Below are 26918 nucleotides of genomic sequence, written 5' to 3'. Positions count from 1 at the left end.
TAGAGTGTGTCCTGAAAATGGGAGTATTTTTGTGGCTGTTATATAACATCTAATAACTACAAAATACTGAACAAGTCACTTCCCAGCTTGTAAAAAGAACTTGAAAGATGTAGGATCAGCTATAGGGAATTACTGAAATGTGTCTCCTCTGTTTAACACAGTTAAGTAGTTGAAGGGTTTGTGCGGTTTTATATTTACACATTGTTGAAATCTGGACATTGGAAAAAAAAGAAAAATAGATTCTTTTATTATAAATTAACTTCTTGTTTACTTCTGTTATTTAATGCAAGTTTGTGTTCACACATTTATTCAGTGTCTGACAATACAAATTGAAGACTTGGCTGTGGAAAGAAGAGTCCTACTTAGTTTTTGACAGCAGAAGGTGTCAGAGTTTCTCTGAAACTACTCAGATAACAGTTTGTCTTTTTGCTGGGTATTCCTAATATCCAGCTGGTTTTGAGAGAGTCAGGATATTTGTGTTGAGTTGTTCCTTTGGATTCAGGGAACCCGAGAGTTACACTTGAGAAAAAATATCTCTTTTTTTAGCTGTATAATGCAGCTGCAAGTCTAACTTGGAATTAGCCGTTGTTAGATTTAGTAATATTTTAATTAAGGCTGTTTCAGGTTCTGTTTGTACAAACAAGACAGGTTGGTGATGAGTGTTTACGATATTGAGCTGTAACTGAAGAAACTCCTCTTTAATATATTCTGCTATTTATTCACTGTGTGACATGGAAGTGACTGAAAAGGAGAAAATATATGGCCATATTATTTTTAGGTTTCTTTCACCCAACATTTTTCACTTGTTTATTTTTGAAGTAGTGCAAAATGATGCTTATAACTCAGCAGTATGTTTTGTATTTAATTCATTGAAATGTAGATTGAGTATCCAAGTAAGGGCTGAGTTGCACAGAGGTTTAAAAATTATTTTTAAGCCCTTTTTTCCTTTTGCAAGATGTTCTTTCCTTTCTATTGTTGTGGAAGTCTTGCAAACAAAAGAAATTATTCAGCAAACTGACTTTGTGACTAAGAATGGAACAGAAGTGCTCTCTTTAATATGCAAAAGAGAAGTTGCAAAAAGACAATGTCTTTGTTTGACGATGAAAAATGTCACTTGTAATAATAATTTTGAAAAGATAAGAAGGTGTGAATTTTTGCTTTGTCAGAAGTAAGTTTTAAGTAGAACTATTCCTCTTTAATGTTCTGGTCAACTATCCTTAACATTCAGACGCACACAAATGGATAAGCTGCCGACTGCATTTAATCCAAATGGAAAAAAGTAACATTTATTCATTACTTTCATTTTACAGTAGAAACGTTATTATGTTGAAAGTCAACTGCATCTGATACTCAAGTAATCGTACACTATTCGTGATAGTCTACATTAAGTTCCTCTGAAAAAGAAATAAAATAATTTTCCCTTTTCTTCCTGCTGTCATCCAGTTGGAAGAACTACTTGTTCTTCATCAAGAGAAGGGTGATGCCACAGATGATAGCAAATTTCTTTAAATTAGATAACCTCACATTAATGTAAAATGTAAATGTATCTTGCTTCTATACTCATTTAGAGGTTCAAATTTGCACAGTACAAAGTAAAGTGCCCCTTCTCTTTTTACAAAGAGGGTTAAAAAATCTTCATTTAGAAAGTATAAACAATTAAGCTACTTTTATAATATATGAAGAAAATATTAATTAATACCTTCTTTCAAGGCTTGAAAAGATATTTTATCCCATGGATACTAAACTTCAAAGACTTGGGAGATATTTAGACATATTGCTACATGGTTTTTTTTAAAAAAAGTAATAATGTTGAAATAACCACCAGCAGAATATATATTCTGAATTTGCACTCTGTTGGGAAAGTAATCTGTATGTACATGTGTTGGATGAGAGAATTTCAATACAAAGTAAATACTTTTCTTAGAGCTTACTGATGCCATACAGGAAGCAGAATATTATTTCTGTGTGTTCTCCTGTGTTTGGAGTCTTCTGGAAAGCAGCACCTACTGGGGTCACTTAATTCCAGCTATGGCAGTATCTTTTCCTCCGTGGCAAGTTTTGTGTGTAAAAACTTCGCTATATCCAAACCCTGGCATTTCTTCACTCAAGTTCTCATGTTCATATAATCATTTTCACAATGCAATACTTTGCTGTATATCCTGGTTAATTACTGTTGGATTACATGGATTGTCTCATGCTTTGTTGCTAATTATAGTGTCTGATAGGGAAAATTGAGGTTTTAAAATACTTTTATTACTCAGATTATTTTTCTTTCCCTGTCGTAGAGAACTACTTTGTGATGGGTATGAACTTTCAAACCACAAGTCTCTAGACCCCTGTGGGCCTTTAATACTTTTGCTTTGGGAGGATTATTTGAGAATACCATTAAAAATTATAATCACTGCTGTTCTCTTACCCACTGTGTGGATAATAGTCATGTAATATGCTATGTAATTGCAACAGATTATTGGGATTTGGAGGTAATCAAGATGATTCCGTGATCAGTGTCTATTCCAAGTGGCAAATGTGATGCCTCCTTCACTGTTTCTTTTCAGAGATTTCTGTTTGGAGATACTACTTAATCAGAGATGAATTCCATGTAAGAGAGAAAAGGCATTGAGAGACTGATAAATCAGCAGGGATGGCAAGCAGACAACATTTTCAGCACATAAGGATTTAGGAATTAAAAGATTTCTGTCAAAAGTTTAAATCTCCATCTTAGAGTATGGTTTCAGTTATTCCTAAATTCTTTCTTAGATCAGTGATGTTTTGGTGCCAAGGGTGCTCTTTCTCCTGTAATTAAATTTATCAGTAAAAGACAGTTTCAGCATGGTATTTTATAAAAAAGGGGAACGAATCATGGAAAAGACAATCTGTAGAGGCAGCACTAGAACTGCCACAGGTATTTTTGTGTGGTTATGGATGTGATTAGGTAATGAACCAAGCTGGTTTTATCACAACCTGTAAGCTGCAAGTGGCTGAGGTCACTTGGTTGTTCAGCCTGGGAGACTGAGGGGAGATCTCACTGCAGTTACAGCTTCTCCATGAGAGGAAGAGGAGGGGCAGGCACTGATCTCTGCTCTGTGGTGACAGTGACAGGACTTGAGGGAATGGCCTGAGCTGTGTCGGGGAGGTTTAGGATGAATATCAGGAAAAGGCTCTTCACCCAGAGGATGGTTGGACACGGGCTCAGTGTCCCCAGAGCAGTGGTCACAGCACCAGCCTGACAGAGCTCAAGGAGTGTAATGGGTTGGCTCCACTCAATTAGTGGCTTGTCTTCATTTTCTTCTGCCTTCACTCAGAGTCAGGATTAAAACACGAAAGAGGCAGATTTCTTGTTTGGACTTGGTTGTTTCTTAAATCTTATCTGAAGTACAGGGAGTTCTTCAGCACTTCTAGCTACCAGCTAAAAGCAAGCAAAATGGAGGCGAATCTAACTAGTTACAAGGATTTTTTAAAGCTAAACAGTTCAACAAAAAGCTAACACCTGTGTTATTTATGCTTTTGACCCAATAACCCTGTGACCCACAGTGCAGCACTAACTATCCAACCAAAAACTACTACCTGAAATCATGAAGAAGAATGGAAAGGAGAAAGAGACAACTCCCAAGAGCCTCCATCTTGTCCCATACCTATTGCTATATTCTAAAAACCCCAAATTTCAAACCCTTAACGATGTGAAATTACACATTTCTATTCTAACTACACACCAGTAGAATTCTAACTCCACTTTTCAAATTTGGAAGACTTCTTCAAGGCCTCAATCAAAAGCAGTGTTCTCCTGGGGATCAGTGTCAGAAAACACAGAAAGTTCAAAACTCCCAGGCTTCAGAGTTCCAACCTGGGGCATTTGGACAATGCACTTCTTTGGGATGGTGCTGTGTGGGGCTGAGAGTTGGACTTTGGTCTTTTGTTGGTCCGTTCCAACACAGGATATTCTATAGCTCTAGAATTGTATTTTATGAAGTAAATGAACTCTATCTGATGTCATTATTTTGTCAAGTAACTTAATGGATCCTAATAAAATCAAATAAACTGAATTTGGTAATTAAAATGCATTCTAGAATTTCTTCCTGTGTGTAAGAATTCCTGGAATCTTGATGTTAAAGTGTACTTTTCTTATTAGTCCTTGTAATTGGATATTAAAGAAACAAGGGAAAAAGAAGTCCTACTTTGTCTTGGTAGCAGTCCATAATATCCCTCAGTCAGGGTAAAGTGGCATAAACTGAATGATATAAAAATTGTTATTATTTCTGGTAAATTTCCACTGGAATAGGAGTGGCAGTGGAGTTAAACCAGTATAGCTTTCGTGATGCACTAATTCCAGTTGACTTTTCATGTAAACAAACACATTTATTTTTTGCTTAATATGACCTTTTTTAGAAATTAACTGAAAAGTGACATCGTGTATCATTTTAGATAATGTAAGTTTTGTGTATTCCTCAGTGTTTCTTTGAAAGGTCTGTTTAAGGGGCATTGTTATTCCAAGTAGAACCACTTTCATCCTCGTTTCATTCTTGCCAGACTCAAAAAACTTCTGAGACATTCATGTTGCTTATATCGTTTACAGTTTTCTTATTTAGGAAATGTGGCACTCTTTTCAGTTTTCCATTGAAATTGAATTGTCATTTCAAGTTCATGCTCATTTGAAATTTCTGTAATTTAGGGTCATATCCTGGATGTCAGTACTTAAAGTGTTGAAGTAGAGGTTGCTCATGTTGCAGGGGCTTGTAGTTTGTACTGGTACTGGAGAGTGTGTAAACTTCCTGTACAACCAAATGCACCATGCAGGAACTACAAACCCGAGGGAAGGAGCATCATAACACTGGCAGAATAAAATATATTTAGCATAGTATGCTGGGAGATGTAACCATCAGGGCGAAGGTAAGAAGTCTGTGCTGCATGAGGAAAGGCAAAATGTGAGTTTGAATTGGAGGGGGCAACATCTTTATACAGAAAAGCTTCAGTTTTAATGTTACCTAAATTTAACTAAAAAATTAAAAGTATTGATGTATGAGATGTGATTGTGTGTTTTAAGTTGAGCTAAAAGACTTGCTGATGCTTTTTTTGGGGAAATATAGAATAAATAGGTAAATTTTTAAGAGGGAATTACATAGTCCAGTGTTTTATATAGGAGACAGAAGAAAAAATAAAACAGGAACCATGGGATATATGTTTGATATTTTGTCTTTTGATGTGTTCAATAAAATGTTTAGAGTTTATTGTCTATCACTGATTTTTAGCAGCAACATCAGCTAGTCAATTTTTACCATACACTTGCTTTTTGGTTTTTTTTAATATGGGAAAGCATTCTAGTAGTGATGCTTCCATATATAGTTAATGTTTGTGAAACAGTGCAGGTAGTCAAGAATTTAATGTTTTAAGTCGGAATTCTAAGGCAACAGTGTATAAACTATTATCTCCTGTTTTGGTAAAAAAGGTTCTATTCACTTGTTGCTTCTTCAACTACAGTAATTTCACGAATACAAGCCGCACTGACTATAAGCCGCATCTCCGGGTGTTGGCAAACATTTCGTTCTTTGTCCCTACACAAGCCACACCCGAGTATAAGCCGCTCTGTCATTCGCAGCGAGGACCCGCGTGCAACAAAGTTGCCAAATAGTAACAGAATCGTGGCATGGCGGGGTTTCCTGGCTCGGCTCCAGCCGTGAGGGCTTGGGGCTGCCGACGGGGCCAGGTCGCCCAGCTCAGTGGGGCCGCTCGGGACCGGCCGCCGCTGCCACTGGGCTCACTCGCCTTGGTCTGGCGCTGCGGTGGCAGGGGGGCATGGAGCGCACCGGCACCCGCAGCGGTGGTGGGAGGCGGGGATGGAACCCGCTGGCACCCATGGCGGCGGTGGCGGCAGGAGGGATGGGAACCTCCTGCCTCCCCGTGAGCCGCGGGGCCAGCAGGAGGGAGCCTCCACCTCCCCTGGGCTGCATTGCCTGAAGGAGGGAGTTCCCTGCCTTCCCAACCTCCCCGTGCTGCCTGCATGGAGCCGGGCTCCACCCCAGCGCAACAGGGTAACCAATGTGTAACAGTTGCGTAAAACTGGGTTTTACTGACAGGTGCTCGACTCGGCACCTCGGTTTGCACTTCTGGGATTGGAAATGTCAGAAAATTATTCAAATATTAGCCGCTCCTGAGTGTAAACTGCATTTACGATGTGGGAGCAAAATTTTAGTCAAAACGGTGCGGCTTGTAATCGTGAAATTACTGTATTCCAGCAAACAGAAAGTTACTAATCATGTACTAATTCACAAATTGCTGTGAAACGTTATGTATTGAGTTTCCATTGTCAAAGAAAAGCTGTTTAGAAATACACTTCAAGTTCAACTACTTACTTTTAAAGAAAAGACAATCCCATGTAATTAGTAAAAAAAAATTTATATGTAAATGGGTGCTTATGAAAGTACAGTCCCTACCCCTGTTGAGTAATCAGATCAAAGTATTTGACTTGTGAGCAGACTCAGGTGTAGAGGGATTTGTTTTTTTTCTGTTATGAGTTGTGTGTGAGGAATAAATATATCCTGTTTGGAGATAATTGATTCAAGCATGAAGAAAAGGCAATCAAGGTAAAAATCTTGTTTTGTTCAGTAACCTGCTCAGCTTTATGTTATGTTAATTAACATAACAGAAATTAATGGGTTAATTTTTTCTGCAAGTGACAAAGTTGGAAAGAAGTGACAAGCAGCAGTGATGGCGTTTGGATGAAAATGTTTTGAGGTGGACTGCACAGATTATTTTCATGAAATGTCAAGATGTAATGGGGTAAAAAATGAATAATAGTAAATCATTATTCTTCAGGACTAAATGCAAAACAAAATGTATATTTAAAAGAATTTAAGGGGCTAAAGTATCTTACATCAAGTTTTAAAACTACCCCCCCCAACCCCAAGTTATAATTAAAAACAAGCTTATATATTAAATTTCAAATCTTTGTGTGCTAGGATCGTGAAGGTAATTGGCATTTTTCAGTTCATAACCCCTAGTTACTGACTTTGTGTACAGAAGAGATAATATTGCATTTGTAAATGAATAATTGAAATATCACTGTGTGACTTTGTACATTACTAGCTAAGTGAGTGGTTTGATGTAGAATGTGAAAGCTCCAAAAATAATTAACTAGGTATTAAATAAAGTTTGGGACTAGTTACATATTAAAATATTAAATGGTTTTAAATTTCCTATTAATAAAAAAGTTTAATTTTTTAAAATGTCTGAGGATTTTTGTTGTTTTGGTGGTATATAATTGAAGAAGTCACTGTTTCCTGAAGAGTTTGAAACAACTTTTGGTAATGAAAAATTATGTCATAACAAGGAAGTTATTATTTGAGAAAGAGGTGCTAATTTGATATTTATGATGAAGAGATGGTAAGTTACTGTGTTCTAATACTTCTGATTTAGTGATGATAGCAACAAAAATGAATTAAAGTGCTGTTAAGGTTTGTAATGACTGTAACTTTCTATGCCACTTCCATAGCCAGCAATTTAGTTAGTCTTGGGAACTTTGTAAGAAAGATGTTTGTTTTTTTGGTATTTCTAAAACTTCATTCTATTGTAATGAATTTCAAACATAAATTCAGAATTTCGTTGTTTTTCTTAAGAAATAAAAATAATTATTAAGTTTATACAAGTAGGACCTTTGAATTTAAAGTATGACTTTGAAAAATACTGCTTTTCTACTGGTTTCTGATAAAAGAAGAAAGCACTGGGAACCTCTGAGAGTTTTTAGAATGCTTTTCATAGTGCAGTTAATTCCCAGACAACTCAGAATTTATTACAGTCTGTTTTGAATAAAAAGAATTCTGGTGGTGAATGCAGCATAGAAGTATGTTTTATGCAAAAAAGAACTTTAAAATTTTTTTCTGTCCATGAAGTGTACCTGCTGGACTCTTAAACTGAGAAATTAACTGAAGGTTTAATGTGATGTATAAAACCTGTATTCATAGAGGGGAATCTGTATACATTGCATGTGGAAAATTGAAGTGGATTTTTTCCCCTTGGCTTTATAATGGTAATACTTTACAGGATTTCAGCTTGATAATTTACCTAATCTGTGAACAAGTATTCTAAGACTCTTTACATGAGTGCAAATTGATACAGAAATATAATTTTCATGTCCTATGTTCACACTGAATTACATAAATAATTAATTAGTTTTGCTGCAGCTAAAGTTTCATTCTTTTTGTAAGGTATCAGCCAATGTTTCTTTTTTCACTCCAGAAAAATGTCATCAGATACTGTGTTTCCATAGAGAACTATAAGGCTTTCAGACAGTGCCTTTTTAACTACTTAGTATCCTGGAAGTACTAGAGAAAAAAACCACAATGTATTCAGCTTTCAGTTCCTCTTAGGTTGTGGTTAAATTCCTTAAGCATGTATTTTGATGGATCAAAGCAGTCTGAGTGCTGAGCAATGTTAGTATGAGTGAAAATTGCAATTTAAACCTACAGTTTTAAAAGATAAAATGTGACATATGTGAGGGTGTTTTTCCCTGAAGATGTTGTGCAGTTAATGTATCCTATTAACAGGAGACTGTCACTGCCCTCTGTTGAGAATCATTCCATGGCTGGAATTCAGTTAAATCTCCTCCTCAAAGCAGTGGACACTGAGTTCAATGAACACTGAATTCAGGCAAGGTTGCTTAGGGCAGCCTGCTCCAATAATAAGGCAATCATTCTCACAGTTCATTCAAAGGTCCCATGATCTTTATCTGCCTTCTGATCTGTCTTCATTTTTGCCTTCTCATCACTTTCTGGCTTGTTCTGTGTACCCCAGATTGGTGTCACACCTTCTTCATATCTCACACTGACTTCCTCCCTGAACATCATTAACCTGTGTCACCTTCTACTGCTCTTTCACTTCTGCTGGTGCCTGTGTTCTGGTGAATGGCAGTTCCCTCCTGCTGCCTTTTCTGCCACTGCCTCTGTGTTTGATAGGTGTTATGGCTGGAAATTACTGAAAACGAAGATTTTCTGTTCTGGGCCAGTCTCTAGTCTCATTTGGGTCAGGATCAATAATTCAGAGAAAACTAGGTGTTGTTCCAATAACCTCAGATATTCTCAGTTATCCATATGCAGCCTTGGAAGAGGTGGGAGCATGCCTGCTGCCAGCAGAACTTTCATCTGTTAAGCTTTGAGGTCAAAAATTAATATATATGAACTGAGGCTTTTGTCAAATCTCAGAGTATTCCCTTGTGTGGGAAGATTCCATGGAAATGGTAAATAGACACCTGACAAACAATAAAACAAGCCAAATATCATGATAATTAGAAAAAAAGCAAAAGCTGCATTTTCTCTCTGTTCCAGAATAGAAATCCACTTTTGTCACCTTGTTGCCCCTCTTGATGCAGCAGGATATCTCATTTGAAGTTGTTGGCAAATTCCTTTTAATGGGAAAATTTTCAGGGATGGTTTAGGCAAAATATTCCATGATCTCTTCTGGTCAGAGGTAAGAAGTAAAGCAAAAATAATTGTCAGTTTTAGATAGGTCTGGACGTCCAGCTCAAAACAGAAGTGCAAATCTGTCCAATTTATTTTTCATGGTGGAAGGCACATTTCTTTGAATCGTTCTTTCTTTGTCAGATTTAAAAGACACCTGTATAACAATTTAGGAACAGCACCACAGACACAAATGTTCCCTGTCATCATGCAAAACGAACTGAGGAGTTTGTGGAACTGCATGTGTTTCTCAGTCAGTACTTTTACATAGATGTATGAGCCCAGATTTACAAAGGGCATATGTCGAATCAGAGAATGATTTCATTTGGAAGGCTCCTGGGAAAGTAATTTGCAGTTCAGTCCCCTGCTCAGAGCAGGGATAACATTGAAGTTGGATTCTATAACTGATCTAGGCAATCTGTTCTGGTGATAAACTCCTCTCATTGTGTATTTTTCCCGCCTCATCTTCAATTGTAATTTTTTTGGTAGTTATTTCGGACTCTTGCGTCTTGTCCTTTTTGTATTGCAATTCTGAGAATACTGTGTCTGTTGCCAACTTTTCTTTAATCCCACTCCTTTTAAAATAGTGAAAGATGTTACCATGCAGCATTATAGTCCTAAAGTGAAGTGCCAAGATCTTGGCAAACAGGATTTGTAAATCTGATAAAACTTCATAAATCTTTATTGAATAGGAAAAAAAAAATCAACCCCCAAGAACAGAATTTATGGAGTTGAGTGTAGAGTCTTGCAAAGTCAGCAGGAAGAAAAGGGATGAGTGAAATCCCAGCTTTCATCCAGATTAAAGCAGTTGTGTTCAGCTCTGAAAGATGTGTTGTCTGTGTGTAATGGCCACAAAACCCACACTTAGGTATTATTCTTCCAGTGTAGAATGCAGGTTTGAGACGTAACTGAACCTGTAATGTTTCTTAATTATCAGTACATTACTGATAAACCAGTTAATAGATTAATTAATCTGTTACATATCACTATGATTCACAGTTCTGTAATGCTTTACATGGTTGTTAATTGCATAGTTATTGAGTTCTATCACATATTTGCCTATAAATTGCACCCAAATATTATTGAATTGCAGTTTTATAACCCTTCACTTTAACCTCCCACTCTACTTCATAATAAATTTGCAATCCTGTCACCATTTTAACTTACTGCTTCAAGTTTTTTAGACCTTGTGGAAAGTCCACCAGGTTTCCTAAGGGAACCTTAGGAATCCTTCCCTCTGACATCCTGGCAGCCTTTATTAAGGAAGCAGCTCAGTTTCATTATAGTCTGTGGGCATCTGCACTCCTTCCAAAAGATCTTCCCACTCTTGTTCTTGAACTGCCTTTATAAGTTGTTACTTACTTCTCACATTTCTAGACTTTTGTTTTTGCCGCTGTTCTATATCCCTTTCTCTGCCCACTCTCCTTTCAAATAAACAAGCTGCCCTTTAAATGCTATTTCCCCCTTGCTTCAATTTGCCACATCCATTTGCAGATTTCATACGTCTGAAACCTGCTCCTTGATAATCTTGGTCTTAAATGGTGTAATTGATGTTGTTAGATGTTTGTGGATGTCAAAGATGCTATGCCTTTCAAAGATCCCCAACACTGCCTTGCAGTTACCTGCTTAATAGCAATAACATATTCTTTATTTTACATAGTCTCTAAGACATGTCAGTCCATTTTGGCCTTTTTTCCTCTCTACCTGGTTTTAAGTGTGCTATATTTCTATTCCACTTACTATTAGCTCTTTCTTGGTTCGTATGCAAGTGGACGTACATGGATTTTCTCACTCTGTTTTTTGCTCATTGAGTATCCTGCTTACCAGAGAGCAGGGTGGGCCAGCTGGTCCCTGAGGAAAGAGGAGCCGGGTGCTGAACAGAACAAGGTGGACAGGGCAAGGGCTTAGTCCCTCCTCAGCAGCACTGTCTCAGAGCTGGCCCTGAGCAGAGGTAGCCAAACTTCAAGAAGATGGGGTGCTCTTAGCTCCTTTCCAGTACTGGGTCTCCAGTGCTGTGTTCCATCAGAAATCATTGGTTTTGGCAACTTCTGATGATCTCTCCATTCTTCTGCAGAGATCGTCCAGTGCTCCATCAGAATCTCTTGCTTGCAGTGTCAGTCCCTCTCAGACTGGGACCAGATGCTTCTTTGTTCTTTGAAAAGATGGTTAAATATTAACTCAGATTTAAATGGTGGGATTTTAGTTACAGCAATTTCATGATTATAAGCCGCACCATTTTGACTAAAATTTTGGTCCGAACCCAAAGTCCAGCTTATAATCAGGTGCAGCTTATATGTGTACAAAGAATGAGAAGTTGCTGTTTTAGTTTGGAGGACAGGTGTCTGCTGAGAAAAGCAGGAGCTTCTCTTTGAATGGAGAATGTAAACCCCCTCTCTCCAAATTATTATAATTTTGAAATCAAGGGTCTTTCAGGCAAAGATATGGGAATTAGGAATAACAGTTCTTTACTAGGGAAATTAAAATAGAAATACAGTACTACAAAGAAACAAACTCCAGACCCTGACACAGTCAGAGTACAACCTGTGACACCCTGTCAGGCAGGGTGTTGGTAACAGTCCCGTTAAATGGTGGCTGCATCCTCCTGCAGTGACAGATGTGATTCAGTTGAAGCAGTGCTCCTGTACAAGGTGCAGTTTCCCTCTAAAGGTCCAGTGGTGATGTGGAGAAATCCAGTTTTCCTCTGGAGTCCAGTGGAGAAAAGGGCTCCCTTAGTGTCCCAAAACCTCTGTTTTTATCTTGGTAAGAAATGTTGGGCTCTTCCCCCTGACTGGAGCAACTTCCAATGGGATGCAGTAATTTTATCAGTCCCACAGTGGGACTCAATGGCCATTAGCAGAAAATGACTCGCTGGAGGAAGGATGGGTTGTGAAAAGATAAAGAACAATGCCCTGCCTGGTTTCAATGGATGGCCCATTAGCAGAATATCTGCTGTTGAGATAAGGATCACTGTCCCCACCCTCAACAAATGGTGATAGAATAGATACCTTTTATCACACTCTGTATTGTAACCCAAGACAGTTGCCGACACCTGGATGTGCGGCTTATAATCAGGTGCGGCTTATAATCGTGAAATAATGGTGGGGGTTTGATTGCATCTTGCTTATATGTTTGCATCTTTCAAGGTATTTTTAAGGGATGATTTCTGCTAATATTACAACTTTAAAAATGTGTTTCTTTCTGTTTCTTTTAGTATCTCCGGAAGCAATTGGATTCCTGTCTGCAGTTGGGGTGTTCATTATTCTCATGTTGCTACTTTTCCTATATATTAATAAGAAGATGTGTATTGAAAATGTTAGTGGTTTCCCAGATCTCGATTCAGGATACACTACAAGAAAGAATTCACAAGATAAACTTTGTAAGTATCCAACATAGAGTGTACTGAATTTAATTGTAAGAATACACATTTTTTCAAGGATGTAGCAACACAACAACATTGGCTTTTCCTATGACTGCAGTACTTGAAAGGAGCAAACCTTTGTATGCACAAACCACAGAAATTCAACAGCTGTATAACCAAAGAGATGGATTTACTTATGGGGAGGTACTTCTCTTGCACTCTGAGAATACTCTTGAACTTAATTTAAACATTCCATAATTTTGTGTAATTAAATCTTGTGAATGATGTTATTGGATTTTCACTCAACCTGTTAAAATACTTTGCCATACTTTTGGACAAGGCCTTGCTTTTATTTGCCTGGAAAATAATTTTAAGGAATAATTTTAGTGGTGTCTTATATCTGACTAACACGTTATTAAATATCTTTTAATACAACAAAGTCTTTAAGGATCATGTGTAATGAAAGAAAATTAAACTTTGAAAAAGATATTGAGGGTTGGTAAAACAACCTCTTTCTAGTTTTGTAGTGAGAAAATTGAACAGGCTTTGTTAGCTGACTTGAGAGAAAGAGACAGGCACCAGAGAACAGAATGTGAAATTGAAGAGGCCTTCTTCCCCTCTACCTCTCTAAAAGATGGAGCTAAATTTTTATTTTCAATTTTCCAGGAAGCAAAAAAAAAAATTTCTCCCCAGAAATTGTCTGTCATACCAACTTTCTTTTTTGCTACTAAACAAAAGTGATATTGATATGCCAAAGTATCTTACCGTATGTCAACGACAACAAATATTTTGGGGTGAAGAAGTCTCCATGATGTGTGTTGTGTTATGTTAAAAACTTGTTTTAGTGTGGCATTGCTGAAAATTTAAATGTCTCACAACTTCTTCTTTGCAGGTTAGAATAAAAAAAAAATCCACCTCACACAGTTGTCTTGTTTTTGAAAATAATGAATTTTATTATGGCTAGTTGATGCTACAGTTGATGAAAGACTATGGTTTTGTTGGTTGATTGTGGCTTCATTTCAAGATATTTATTTAGCTGTTTTCTTATTATAGTCAATGATTATTGAATGAAAAGGGGAAAGCTGCAACTTCCCCTGGTAAATGTATTGATTTTTGATACAGCAAGGGCAAATAGCTCTGAAATTGAAGCTGGAGAAACAGAGATGATCAGTTTGTGAACCAGAGGACCTCTCAGTATTAAGAGCTGTTGCTGAATAGGCTGGACAAATGGCGTTTTTTAGAAACCTTCACCAAAATCTGAACCTCCCCTCGGTGTCTTCCCTGGTGGACACGCTCAGCAGTGCTGTGGATGACCTGGCCAGTGCTGTTGGTGAGGTGGGCTACTCAGTAGCTGACTCAGTGACAGAGCAAGTCACTAGCATGATCAATGGCCTGAGGGCAGAAGATGAGAGCTCCAAAACGCAGGGTGATAAACACGTGGAAGGCAGAGAGGAACACACACCGTCATTTACTCATTCCCAGGAAATTAATATGAAAACAAAGAGAGGTGCTGCAGAACATAAAGAGACTCAAAATTCTAATTCGTTAGATTTTGTAAAAAAAGGTACAAGTCAAGTTGGAGTATCTGACCATGTCTTGAACAAAAAGCAGTTAAGAGACACAGGTCATAATAATCCTCTCAGTGATACAGAAGTACCTCAGGATTTGAAGACTGTAGGAGGACCTTTTAAAAGGGAAGTAGTAGGGGGAAATGAGTGTTTTGTAAATGATAAGTTATTGAAGGATAGTAACTTGAAAAGTAAAAAACTTACAGTGGAGCAATCAATTGAGGGGCAAGATAATTGTGTATATGCAGTGTCAGATAATTCGAAGAATCGTGAGCATAAAAAAGTCAAACCACAGTCACCTGGAGTTGATTTTAAAGATTCTGATAAAGTGGACAGCATGAATGTCCCCCAAGATTTAGAAACAAAGCAGAAGGAGAAATTATCAGACTCCAACTTGAAGAAGATGCACAATGACCATCCCAATTGCCTCAATGAAATCAAAGAAAAGAAATCTGAAGCTGCCTTTGAGAGAAAAAGAAAACCCATCTCAAAGGATGAAGACAGTGCTACAACTGCAACTGCAAATGAGGGTAAAAGGAAAAACTCAAAGAAATTAGAAAGAGAGCTATGTAATAAGAAGACAGCAGGAAAAGGTGAGGAGTCTGTCAGCAAACTGCATTCTTCAGCCTTTCCTGAAACTTATGATATTTCCTACTTTTTTCACCTAATTTACACATTTAATAATAGGGTTTCCTGTGAGTGAAAGTAGGTTTGTTTCAGTGCTTCATTTTCTAATTATGTTGATATTTCTTGGAAGTTAATTACTTTCCAAAGTATTACTTAAAGGAACTGATTAATAAGTGCCTTTTCTATGTTCTAACTTTATTCTTTCTCTATACAGTTTTTCTTGCCTTGTAAGCCTTGTGTGGTTTCTTCTGAAAACTATGAATTAATTAATACTGGAAATTAATACTTGTTCTGTGAAAGTGATTTTTGTTTCTTTTAAAAGCATTGCATAATGTGTGGTATGACGATAAAAAGAATAACTTCTTTTGCATTTACATTACAGTAGATCTTCAGAATGTTTCTAGGATACTTAAGATAGTGATTTCAAGACACACTGAGAAATGAGAAACTCAATAAGAAATGGCAATTAGGTGATTTTAAGTATAGAAAGACGTGAATGAGGCTTGTCTTAAAGTGGAAGTCTTAAAAGAAAACCTGTGTTGTTATGGATACTTTGTGTGCCGTCTTCAACATCCAGTCTTAGTGTGATAAGGGAATTGCAGTAATAGTTTGTGAGTAAGAAGTAAAACCTTGCCATTATACATACTTTTGCAGGCTGCATAGTAAATTTCTAGAAAGCAAGACATGCTTTTCCAGAGGTGCTGATTCTGTAAAGAAATTAATTATTTCCTAATAGAAACCATTTTTTTTCTTCAGTTCTGTGTGTTTTCCTTATCTGAAACTTTCAGTTATCTTCTTTGTTGAGTTTTGGTTTGGTTTTGTTTGTTTGGTTTTTTTTAAGTTTCGATTAGGAGTGTTTTCCATGTTTGTATGATTAACTATGATCTTCTCTATTTCTTTACATAATAATATATTTGTAAGTTATTCTCTCAAAAATGGCATTTAGGTCCCATAATAAGCAAATTAATAGCTTTCAGTAGGTTAATAATTGCTCATTACCTGTGAAATAAAGGAAAGGTTTTGCTAAATAAATAAACATACATAAACATAAAGAACATAAATTCTTTTAGGCAAGTTTCCAAATAAGGTATAAAAATCAAATGAGAAGTGGCAAGCAAAGGCATACAACTCTTGAGATTATTTTTTTTTTAATGTGCAGGAAGCTATTTTTTCTCAAGAAACTGAAACTGATCTGTTTTGTAATTAAAAAAAAGCATGGATAACTTATGTTAGGTTTGAGGAGGTTTTTAAGTCCTCTGAAGAGGTCTTGCTTCCATGACTTACAATAATGGTATACATTCTCATTTTTTTATGATAGGAACTTGGAAAAAAAAACAACAACAAACTGCTATAATTGAGAACTTCTGGGTGATTACAAAAGTTGGTGTATTATTAGAGACATAACTTTCAACTCTTCTTTCCAACATGTTGCTACCATGTTTTATACTGTTCCATTCTTTATGCAGGCTGATTAATGAACCTGATTTCATATTTGTGAATATATTTTCTTAAGGGATGCACCTAATACTGATTTCTAGCACTGTATTTTAGGCCTGGTATGCTCTGCTTTAATTATAGTTGTGGAAATCTGTAGAAGTTTCAATGTGGCAGGTTTCAACCCCTGGAGGGCTTTATGAGATAGAAAATTTTACTCTGTGTTCGTTTTTCTGGCCAGCCTTTTGCAGTTAACCTGTTAGCCAGAATATATCCTACTTGGTGTGATATTTTCAGTAAATGATCACTAAAATTGAACTTGCTTTATAGCCATCCATAAATGGGAAGAACCATATCTGCTAGACTTTAATTAATAGTCTAGAGTTGAAAGATTTAGTTGCTCCTTAGAAATCTTTTAGGGCACCATTTTTCCTACAAAAAGTAAATAAAGTTGATGTACACATTGTGTGTAGAGCTGGTAGCCCCACATCCAGTTAAGGTTTTCTGACAATTTTCATTTCAAGACCTTATTATGAGTTTCCTAAATTGTGTGCCAAATTTGAAAGAATTGTGAAGAAATTAGGCATTCTTTCTGTCTGAAATCCTATTGTTTGTGTTTTTCCCTTAAGTTATAGTTTAAAATCTTGAACTGTTTCCAAAAATAGGTTATGGGAAAAACATGCTGGGTATAACAAAGATGCTGTGGCACTATTGTGTATTGGAGTATGTGCTTGAAATGTGGGAGGGCACTTCTCCCATGTCAGAGATGCTCATGTTCTATGAAAAAACACCTAAGTTTTACAAAGTTGTAAATTTCTGAGAACTTTGCTTTTTAAAAAGACATGGTAAACACTTCTTATATTTTGCTTGTTAAATTCACTGACCATCCCATTTGCACTCATATGCTTCATTGTGGGGGATTGAAGAACAGAGCAGGTCTTACCCTGCCTTTGATGCTTATGGTTACTGAGGGACACTGGGAGTTTGAACAGAAGAATTGAGAATAAACGTATTCTGTGTGAGGATACACACTTCCTGTACAAACAGGACCTGATGTACATGGTAGATTGGGATTTGAACTAGGAAGGGTGACAGCTGTGGAGGGAACTGATAACTTCATATGAAGATGGAGAGACTAAAGGTGAAAGACCAAGGTTATATGAGTAGTTGGTTGGGTGCAAGTAAAGCAAATTTGGGATTGAATAGCCAAAGAGAATAGAGAAAATCACCATAAGAAACCAAAAGTGGGTGCTTGGAGCAAGAACGTGGAGTATGGGACTGGGAGGCAGGAACTTGGCATAGGATTCTACTTGTATAAATGTAACTTTCCAAAAGATTTCTTATGTAAACTTGCAGAGGAGGTTTTTCTGTATGAGTACCAGGGAGAAAAAGACCTCTATGGGAAGTGATTCCTAAAGGTAGGAAGGGTGGACCTCTGTAATACTAAGAGGCAAACACTTGACTGTAAAAGAGACCTAGATGGATGGCATACATTGAGTTAGTTTGGTTTTAACTGGCTGAATTTTGAACAAGCTGAATCTCTCTTTAAGTTGGGATACCCAGCCAGAGAACTGAGACTAGCTGGGCACGAAAAGAGACTCTAATGGGAGTGGAAATGCAGATCTGGAGCTGAGGGCCTAAAAGAAAGGAAGGGAAAAGCAGCTGTGTGGCTGGATAGCATGTTAGACAACATTCCCTCAGATTCAGGACCTGAGAAACAGCCTTACAGGCTCAAAGCTCTGCTGGTAATGGAAATGCACTGACAAATCGTATACCATGGTTTGCTCTCAGAGTAGTGATAAGCCTGACTTCTGAGTTTACATGAACTCTTAACTCGTATTAAAGTCTGAGATCTACAGAACCTCTGCAACATGTGTAAAATTTGGGCAGAATCCATTTGAACTTTGGTAAAAGGGAGGAGGAAATTTTCCCTTTACAGAAATAAAAATACAGCTGATCTTTGATTTGTGGGAGGAAGTCATGTTTGAGATGTAATCAGAAAGCAGCCACAGGAGTGGGCACTACAGAACTGCTACAAAAGAATTAACTAGATAAATTTTTTTGCCATGTAATTTTTGCTGTTGGCAGATGTTTGCAGTAAAAATCTGCATTAATTTCAGTTATTGAACAAGAAGCTCTTTATTGTAAGTTAAATAAAATTGTTCATGGGAACATCTTTCACTAACATTTTCTCATTTGTGAGTTTAAGCACTGCTGGCATAACTATCTTAAAGATGATTTTGTTGTAGGCTTCTTTTTGTAAATCAGTTTCGTTTCTGTGCTATGCTGCATGCTCACAGAAAAAATCACCTGGGAATGTAGGATCAGGAGCTGCTTGCTTGATATGTTAGGTATCCAAATGTAATATTGCAGCAGTGTTGGATTTAATTCACATAAATTATTTTAAGCATTTTCCTATTTAATGAAGGGTTTAAAGAATGTCTGTGTGCCGCCTTACTTGAATTGATCTGTTTTCTGTTGAATAAGTGTTAGTATGGTTTTTTGGGGGCTTAATGATCTTTCAGGTCTTCTAGGAAATGAGAACAGCTCTCAGCAATTACAAAATCATAATGCTTGTAATTACAGCAAGATATTTTTAAAATATTACAGAAATTTTAACTGAAATGGCTTAAATATCTTCAATTATAACCTCTTATGGTTATTTTCTTGTATTCTATTTTGAGCTGTAGTCGATTTGCTTTATTTTATTCAAACAGACAATTCTTATATGAGTAAAGACCAGCATGGTTCATCATCTGAGAGCGAAGATGAAGCACTGGGTAAATATCATGAGGCCTTGTCTAGAACCCAGAGTTCCAGGCTGCCAGTGGTGGATGGCAGACAGCAAAAAAACTATATATGGGAAACCAGACAGAAATATAGTCCCCTGTCTGCAGAATATGATGGATACAGTAGTGAAGCCTCAATAGATGAAGGTAAGAGTGATTTAAAAGCCTTCCTTTTATTCCAAATTTCAGAATTGTGTTCTGGATAAGTAAGTCCAAGACAAAAGCAGCTTGGCTAGCAAATAGTCAATGTCTGCAAAAAATATCCAGACACCTCTTATATTAGTGCATGCTCAAAAAAAAAAAAAAAAGAAAAGCACACACTTGTATACATTCTTCCAGAAATACTACAAATGATACAATATCTTGTTATATTAAGTTTCATTTAATTTTATCATTATTCATTTCATTTTTGGGGCAATTTAAGCTGTTTTGATTTAGGAAGGAAACATGGCAACTCTTGTTGAATTTGTGGTATTTTAAATATGAAGAAGAAACGTTTTTCCTGTATTGATAAGCTGTTTTAACAGCAAAGTAAATGGAATTGGTTATTGGCTACAGTGCATGTGGTCATTGCAGTGTGCATTTCTGGAATGTTCTGTATCTTTTTGTGTCTTGAAATAACAAAAAGAAATTACTACAGAGATTAGATTAATGTGTTTTTTTAATGGTGCTAAAAGTTGGATTTAAACAGTGGATGTTTTCTTACATGCTATATATTTCTTGATTTTAAGTTGGGGTGACAGCTTGATATTTTGTCAATATGCTTTTTGTATTTGAAAATAGTTGTGTGAGAACTGTGTCTGTAGCCAGTTTCAAGCATGAAAAGTGAACTTTTCTGGGAGTTAGGTAAAAGTCAGATTCTGGTACAGGTGCTGGATTATAGTCAGATATTTTTGGTCTTTAGTATGTTAAAATGCAGAAGTTTTTTAGTGTTCGATGTTTTCTAGTAAGAAGTGGATACATGTAATTAAAATATATTTCACCTATACAGTCCAGAAGGGCTTGAAAAATTCTAGGATTTCTACAATTTGGTATAATTAAATTATGTAAAAGTCTGTTTGCTGTTGAAATTTGGAATTAGTACATGGTCGTTCATGATTCCAAGCTAAGACTTGAAGGACATGAAAGCCATATTTCAAGTAAGTTGCAGAGGAAAAGGATTCTCTTTTGAGCACCAGAAAATTAGTTTCTTTCCTTTACTGTTAAATTGTAGGAAGGCAGGTAATCTGAGTTCCAGCAAATAGTGAAGGAGATGCAGAAGTGAGGTCAGGTGGTAAAAACTGATCTTGGAACACTGTGATGGAGAAGGAATAGGGATAGTAAAAGCATGTTTGGTATTGATATCTACTGAGATCTTTCAACAGTGTTGGTGGGGGGAATAAGAAAGATAAGATACTCAGGGTCTTTTATGGCTTCTTCACTGCTGGGAAAGAATGATGATGCATATTAACAGGAGATGGAAAAATTATTAGCAAATATGAATCATACAAGAGTTACACAGGAAGACTCCTTTCAGATATCTAGAATAAGATGTTTCTCTCCCTGCAGACTACTGAGGCTAGCTGTTGAAATAGCCATAGTTATATGATATTCCTCTTTTTATTTTGCAAGTGCTCAGATATTTTTATGCAATCTAGTTCATCTTCTCAGTGAAATGTCCTGAGTTCATCTGAGCTTTTTACTTTGACCCTATAGGATTTAAGCTTCAAAGGCATTCTGCTAACCTGTATCCATTTAAAAAAAATAAATTATGATTGTTGTCCTTATCATCCTTTTAATTAATCAGAATTTATAGTTTCTGATTTTTGTCTGGGGATGATAGTTTCCAGTCCGGAAATCTGCGTCAGGATTACAATCTAAGACAAAAGAACTTTTGTGGCAAGTCTAAATATTGCATCTGGAAAGTTACAGTTATTAACCCCTCCTTTTTTTTGGTTATTCTTCTATTGCTGAATATATCTGTCACTTGTTATTCCTTTGCTATTCCTTTTTAATGCTCTCTCCATTCTGGAAGCAGGCTGAATATAAATGCCATTTTAAAGTTTGTTGTAAGGAAACAACATGCAGGGTTTGGAAGCAAAAAAACTTCTAAAACAAAGTCTATCAAAACATTCTAACTTTAAAATGCAGATTTTTAACCACATACTTCTACTTGCACAGAAACTTTAATAATGTCAGTATTTTGCTGCTGCTTATGAGAGCATTCTCTTCCTTCATTTTGCAAAGAATGGAGAATAAACTTATTTTTTTGAGAGCCTGCAAGCATTCTACACTGTATGTTTGGCAAAATAGTTGCAAATTAGAATGAGGAGTTTGTCTCATTTTGTTAATCCATTATTCTCAACAAAATTATGTTCAATGCTATTTTAAAAAAAAAGTTTTGGATGTGGTAGCAGATTAGCAATCTAACATTTTTCACTTCTCAGTGACCTGAAGGTGGCATACTGGAATAATTAGTGTTACTACTTTTTATGTTCTTCCTAAATTACTTCAAAGAATCTTTGCACAATGATAAAAATGCTGTAGAATAGAGGAAGAGACAATGTATGCCTTATGTAATGATCATTACAGAGGGAAAGCTGCCCAACATAGAACTTTGATGAAAAGAAGTGAAAACCTCATGAAGAACACCTGCAATCAGAAATAAAGGAGACATTATAACTATCAAGCTGTTCATATGTGTTCAGAGAAGCAGTTCACCTAGCAGATGATGTTAAAAATCTCTGATTCTGAGGGGGAAGCATCAGCATTCCAGATGTTTCAGTGTGATTTTTTTAAAATGCAAAGCTTTACTGTTGCTTAAACTTGGAAGAAGAATCTGTAGAAGATTTGATGCCATAGGAATGCTGATATTTTTTTTTTAAATAATTAGTTGTTGTGGGCATTGAATTACTTTTTATAAAAAGTGTGAAGACAGAAGCATTTCTTGACTCTTTCGTGGAACAAGCAGTGTGTTCCTGTGTGCTTTGTTTAATATAAGAAAAAATTGTCAGTGCCTTTGATTTTGTGTGCCTCTGTTTTCTCATATGTGGTTTTTAATTTCTACTTCTGAGTCTTTAACATTTTGGCTGTGCTTCTGTTGTAAGGCACTGATCACTCCATATGTTGATCATATAACACTTGATAGTGTTAAAGTGAAGTGATGAGAGGACAGAATTAATTTTTGTCTCACCACTGTTTTTCTCCTGCTCTTTGCCAGTAAAGCAGCCCCTGATCATGAAGGATAAGGACAAGGGGCTGTGGTGTTAAGGAGATCTGGAAGATCTACTGAAAAGAGGGTAGGTTTAGATTAGGTATAAGGAAAAAAGTCTTTGTGAGGGTAGCAAGGCACTGGAACAGGTTGTCCAGAGAAACTGTGGATGCCACATCTCTAGCAGTGTTCCAGACCAGGCTGGATGGATTTCTGAGCAACCTGGCCTGGTGGAAAGTGTCTCTGCCCAGGGCAGGGAGGTTGGAATGAGGTATTCTGTAAGACCCCTTCTAACACAAACCATTCCATGGTTCCATGACTCTATGCATTCCATCAGAGATAGAGTAGTATGAGTAATGAAAATTATATTTAAAAATTTGGATCTCTCTCACGTTCTATTTTGCAGTGGTGAGCTGTGTGTTTTCAAAGGAGTCAAGAAACAGTTTTACTGATAACTGTTTACTCTGAACTTCTCTTTTTAAACTTGTTTGTTTAGATGTGTGTGTACATAACTCTGCATACACAAAATTTAACAAAGAGACAAAAATAGAATCTTGTCTTTATTAATACACCCTGTATGTTTTGCTTGCCTTGCTAAAAACATTAATATGTTAGCATCATTCAGACCACCAAAATGTCTGAACATATTATTTTAAGTTGTACTTATAATCAATTCTGTACTTAGTTTATTGCATCCATTTTCTGGCTGCATGCCTCTAAAAGCATCATATTCTGAAGCCTGAAAAATTGTGTTGTATGTTTTCATAGCATTCTTTTCTCCTCTAGATGGCCATATTAATCTTTCTTTTCAGCATATTTGTATAGAACTCACATGGCATTTTGTATAACGTTTTTAATACTGAAATGAAGAAAGCAGTATGTTCTGCCGGCTTTGTTGGTGTATTTTTCGTGATGGAATGTTCTAGAGGCACTTTTGGTAATTCTGTGCAATTCAGGGATCTAAATTTTCATTCACAAATACCTGTTTATGGTCAGGATCTGACGTGCTTTATACATTTATATAGCACATTTGATGCATTTAGATTCTTGCATGTTTTACATATAAATCACAAAATGAAACATAAATTACTACTGTGCATGGATGCAAGTACTTTTATGAACTGTAAGCCATTGTAAATATAAAACTTCTGCGGTGTACTCCTCATGGACAGGCTGAATTCCAGAGTATCACTAAAGGAAAACCTAATTCAGCAGAAAAATAAGTTGATGACAAATGTCAACATTAAAAGTAAAATGGTACTGAGGTTTACACCTGAAATTTTCAACTCTTGCACAAAAGACCACAAGTTTTCTATCTAAGAAAAGAGAAATGTTTAACTACAGCATGTGTGGCTCAATCTCTGTGCTTAAGTCCAGAGTTCCAGGGACGGCTTGACCTTTGAAATCTTAATTTTGCCAATAATATTATTTTTGTACTTTGTAATATCCAACAAAGTACGGATATTTACTGAAGTGACCTCTTTTCCCTGTTTTCCTGACAAAACTTCCTTTTAGGGTTTTATAATGTGCATCTACTTCTTATATTATTTCCTACCATTTCACTGTTGAATATGTAGTATTGTCTTTATGTCCTCCAAGTATTTGTAGTATTTTGGAAGAGGCAATTAATATAGGTTGTAATATTACACATTTATTTCAGAAAATAAAGAATAAAAAATAAGGGAGGGGGGAAGCAAGCAAAAACAGTGCCATAAGATATTTCTGCTAACACAATTTATGGATTGAAATAGGTATCTAAATAAGGAAGTGTAAAAATTTTATATTTAAAATTGATATTAAAATGAAAATTGGAAATATTTGTATTTGATAATAGAAATAGTTTTTAATATCTATATTGGGATCTTAAATGAACCATGCCTTCTTGAAAACTTGAATTAAAAAAAAAATTATTATATTGAATTGGCCTCTGTCTCCAGTAGTGGCTGCTTCCTCAACTTTGAAAAGTCAAGCATTATACTGACAAGTTGTTGTGATTTTATTATCTCCATAAGTTTCATAGCAATGTATTTTCTCTAAGGAAACGGTTGCTTAAATTCCTAAAAACTGAAGTTTTTAAACTTAGAATGTTAGGATAAATATATTGAAATTACAATTTTGCAGGTAGTTGTCAAAAACTATAGATGGTTCTTTGCTTCTGAAATAAAGATTCTCTCAATCCCCCAAGATGAGATAGGTAGAAGAGGAGAAGAAAACAGTTTGGGATTTTTCATAGTTAATTTGTGATATCCTTAAAGCATTACCTCTTTAACAGCTGTGCAAAATTCCTGATTAGGAGGAAGCAAGGAGAATGGATCCCATTTGAGGCAAAATAAGTCACATCATGAAGGAAAAAGTAGTAAACTCACTTGCTTATTTAGCATGCTTAGATGTACTTTATTTAGCTATAGTTTACTAGTTCAGTACAACCACAGGTTCCATCTCCAGCCTGTTTTAAAATCTTTTTCTAGCTTCTCAGTTGTAAAGCCCCCTGGCTGAAGACATGTTATTTCTGAGATTGGCCCAAGTGCCTTACATTTCACAAGGTTTTTTTGAAACATATGGAAGCACTAAAAGACTGCAGCGAGAAAACATAAGTTCTCTTAAATGAGAATCTGCTGCTCTAGCAGGCATATGCTACTGGATTTTATCCATCTTTTCCATATTGTGAAGGTAGAATATGGTTATTTTTGAAGTTTATCTTCTGCCCTTCTATTCTTCTCTAGGCTTTCGGCACTTTATGTTGATGTGTCTGTGGACATATGTTTGCCTTGTTCCTCAGTGTCAATCTTTGCACGTGAAGGCGACTGTTCTTCTGGAATCTCTTGGATCTAATTCTGTATGCGGCTTTCTGCCTTTTCTTTCTCTCTTCTTAGTTTCCATGTCTCAGGAAAAGTCTCCTCATTGAATTGCTTAAAGTATATATAGAGATTTCCTCTCAGTGACTTTCCAATGTAAACACTAAAAACTCTTTCATAAGCATCTCAGAAGTGCTATGGAGGTGAATCTCCCCAGTCTGTTTAAGTAACCTGGTGAGTTTTCAATAGTAAATACATTCTGTGAAGCAGGATCCTACTAATTCAGACTTACCAAGCTGAGGTGAAAGCCTTTGGACAGAATCAGAGGAAAAATACCTTTGAAAGCCTTTGGACAGAGAGGAAAAACGGATCACTCAGTGAATTCCATGATAACCATAATTTTTGCAGTTTATTTTTTATCACTACTCCTTGAATGTAAGTAGATCCATTTTCAGGCCAAGTGTGAATGAAAACTTACTGTTCTGAAATTATTTAGTGAGGGTCTCTGTATGGCTGTACTGTGCTCAGCAAAATAAGGCCACAAAGTTCTCTCAGAATTGGTCTCGCTGTAAATTTCAGATATTAAGAATTACAGGCAAAAAAGTTGTCTAACATGGAAAAGAACTGTGTACACACTGAGGACTGAAAGCTCAGTTGAATACTCATTGTTATTTCTCTTCTTTTTCCTCTAATGGGCCTTAAATAAATGAATAAATTCCTTGAAAGAGTGTTTTCTAATGTGTCTTTATCAGACTACCTGTGAGATTTCTCTGGTGTAACTCCGATTGGAAGTAAATACTCTTTTTGTCCTGCAGCTTTGGATAGGCTTAGGGCCTCAAATAGTACATAAGGTACTTTAAAAGGGTTTTTAGTTAAGAGATTTAAGACAAGTCTTGAGATACCTTCAGAGCAGTATTTCTAAATGCTTTAGAGTATTTTGAAGGCTGAGTCATGTAACAGCTGTGGATACTCCAGATATTCATACTCATATATCTTATCTGATAGTACTTGTGTACCATCAATTGATGTTATTGATGTACTTTTTGGAGATTTTGGGTATATTTTAGTTACAGTATTTCTTTGATTGGTCCAGCTTCCTTATTCTTGTTTTTCTGTTATGTGAGCATCTACCCCTGACATTTTGTTATTCTAGGATTAATTAGAAATCTTTCTGTAGTACAGGAGAGTGCAGTGATGCAATACTAATGATACAAAGTTCTGATTCCTGATCATGTGTGTCTGCCTCCTCTGGTTAATTGAAATGAGTCTTCATTGGCTCCAATCCCTTAAAAATTGAAGAATAATGATATCTTCTGATTTTGAAGCTTCTGGGGAGTGTGGCTGTTGAATCCATTGCTATATCGAGGGAATATTTAAGGATAGTTTTGTAAAAATGTACTTTTGTTATTCAAGGACCTGCAGAATAGTGTCTAGAACTAACCTGATTTGCAATGCTTTCTACTTAGTGTCTCTGATGCTGTGGGTTTGGGTTTTCTTGTGTTTTTTCTTTAGTCAGGTTTTTACTTGCGGTTTAGTGAGATTTTTTTGAGTTCCAAAGTAGCTTCCTAGTGCATTATGACAGACCTCTATTGTTCTTCTGTAATAGTGGAAGACAGTTCTCTTAAGTGCTTGAAATTATGATGCGTGTTTCCACAAAATATACTCAACTGAGCATTGCAGCAACTAAGATGATTTAAAGATTAACTCTCGCTCT

The 26918-nt window shown here is 36.3% G+C and overlaps 1 protein-coding gene across 3 annotated transcripts in view; it reads left to right on the top strand.

Annotated features, from left to right (window-relative positions):
• Positions 1–26918, top strand: part of SYT14 (synaptotagmin 14) — an 82825-nt gene that overhangs the window by 16533 nt on the left and 39374 nt on the right. For 2 of the 3 annotated variants that reach the window (XM_033055120.1, XM_033055119.1), the window contains exons 3-4: positions 12655–12819; positions 19148–19366. In XM_033055120.1, the coding sequence (XP_032911011.1) occupies positions 12655–12819; positions 19148–19366 (384 nt within the window). The remainder of the gene's footprint in view (positions 1–12654; positions 12820–19147; positions 19367–26918) is intronic. The other variant, XM_033055121.1, reaches the window with a different exon arrangement.

The sequence above is a fragment of the Catharus ustulatus genome, chromosome 3 (assembly GCF_009819885.2).
Source record: "Catharus ustulatus isolate bCatUst1 chromosome 3, bCatUst1.pri.v2, whole genome shotgun sequence".
In the NCBI taxonomy this organism is placed as follows: Eukaryota; Metazoa; Chordata; class Aves; order Passeriformes; family Turdidae; genus Catharus; species Catharus ustulatus.
This window is presented reverse-complemented; position numbering and strand designations above follow the sequence as displayed.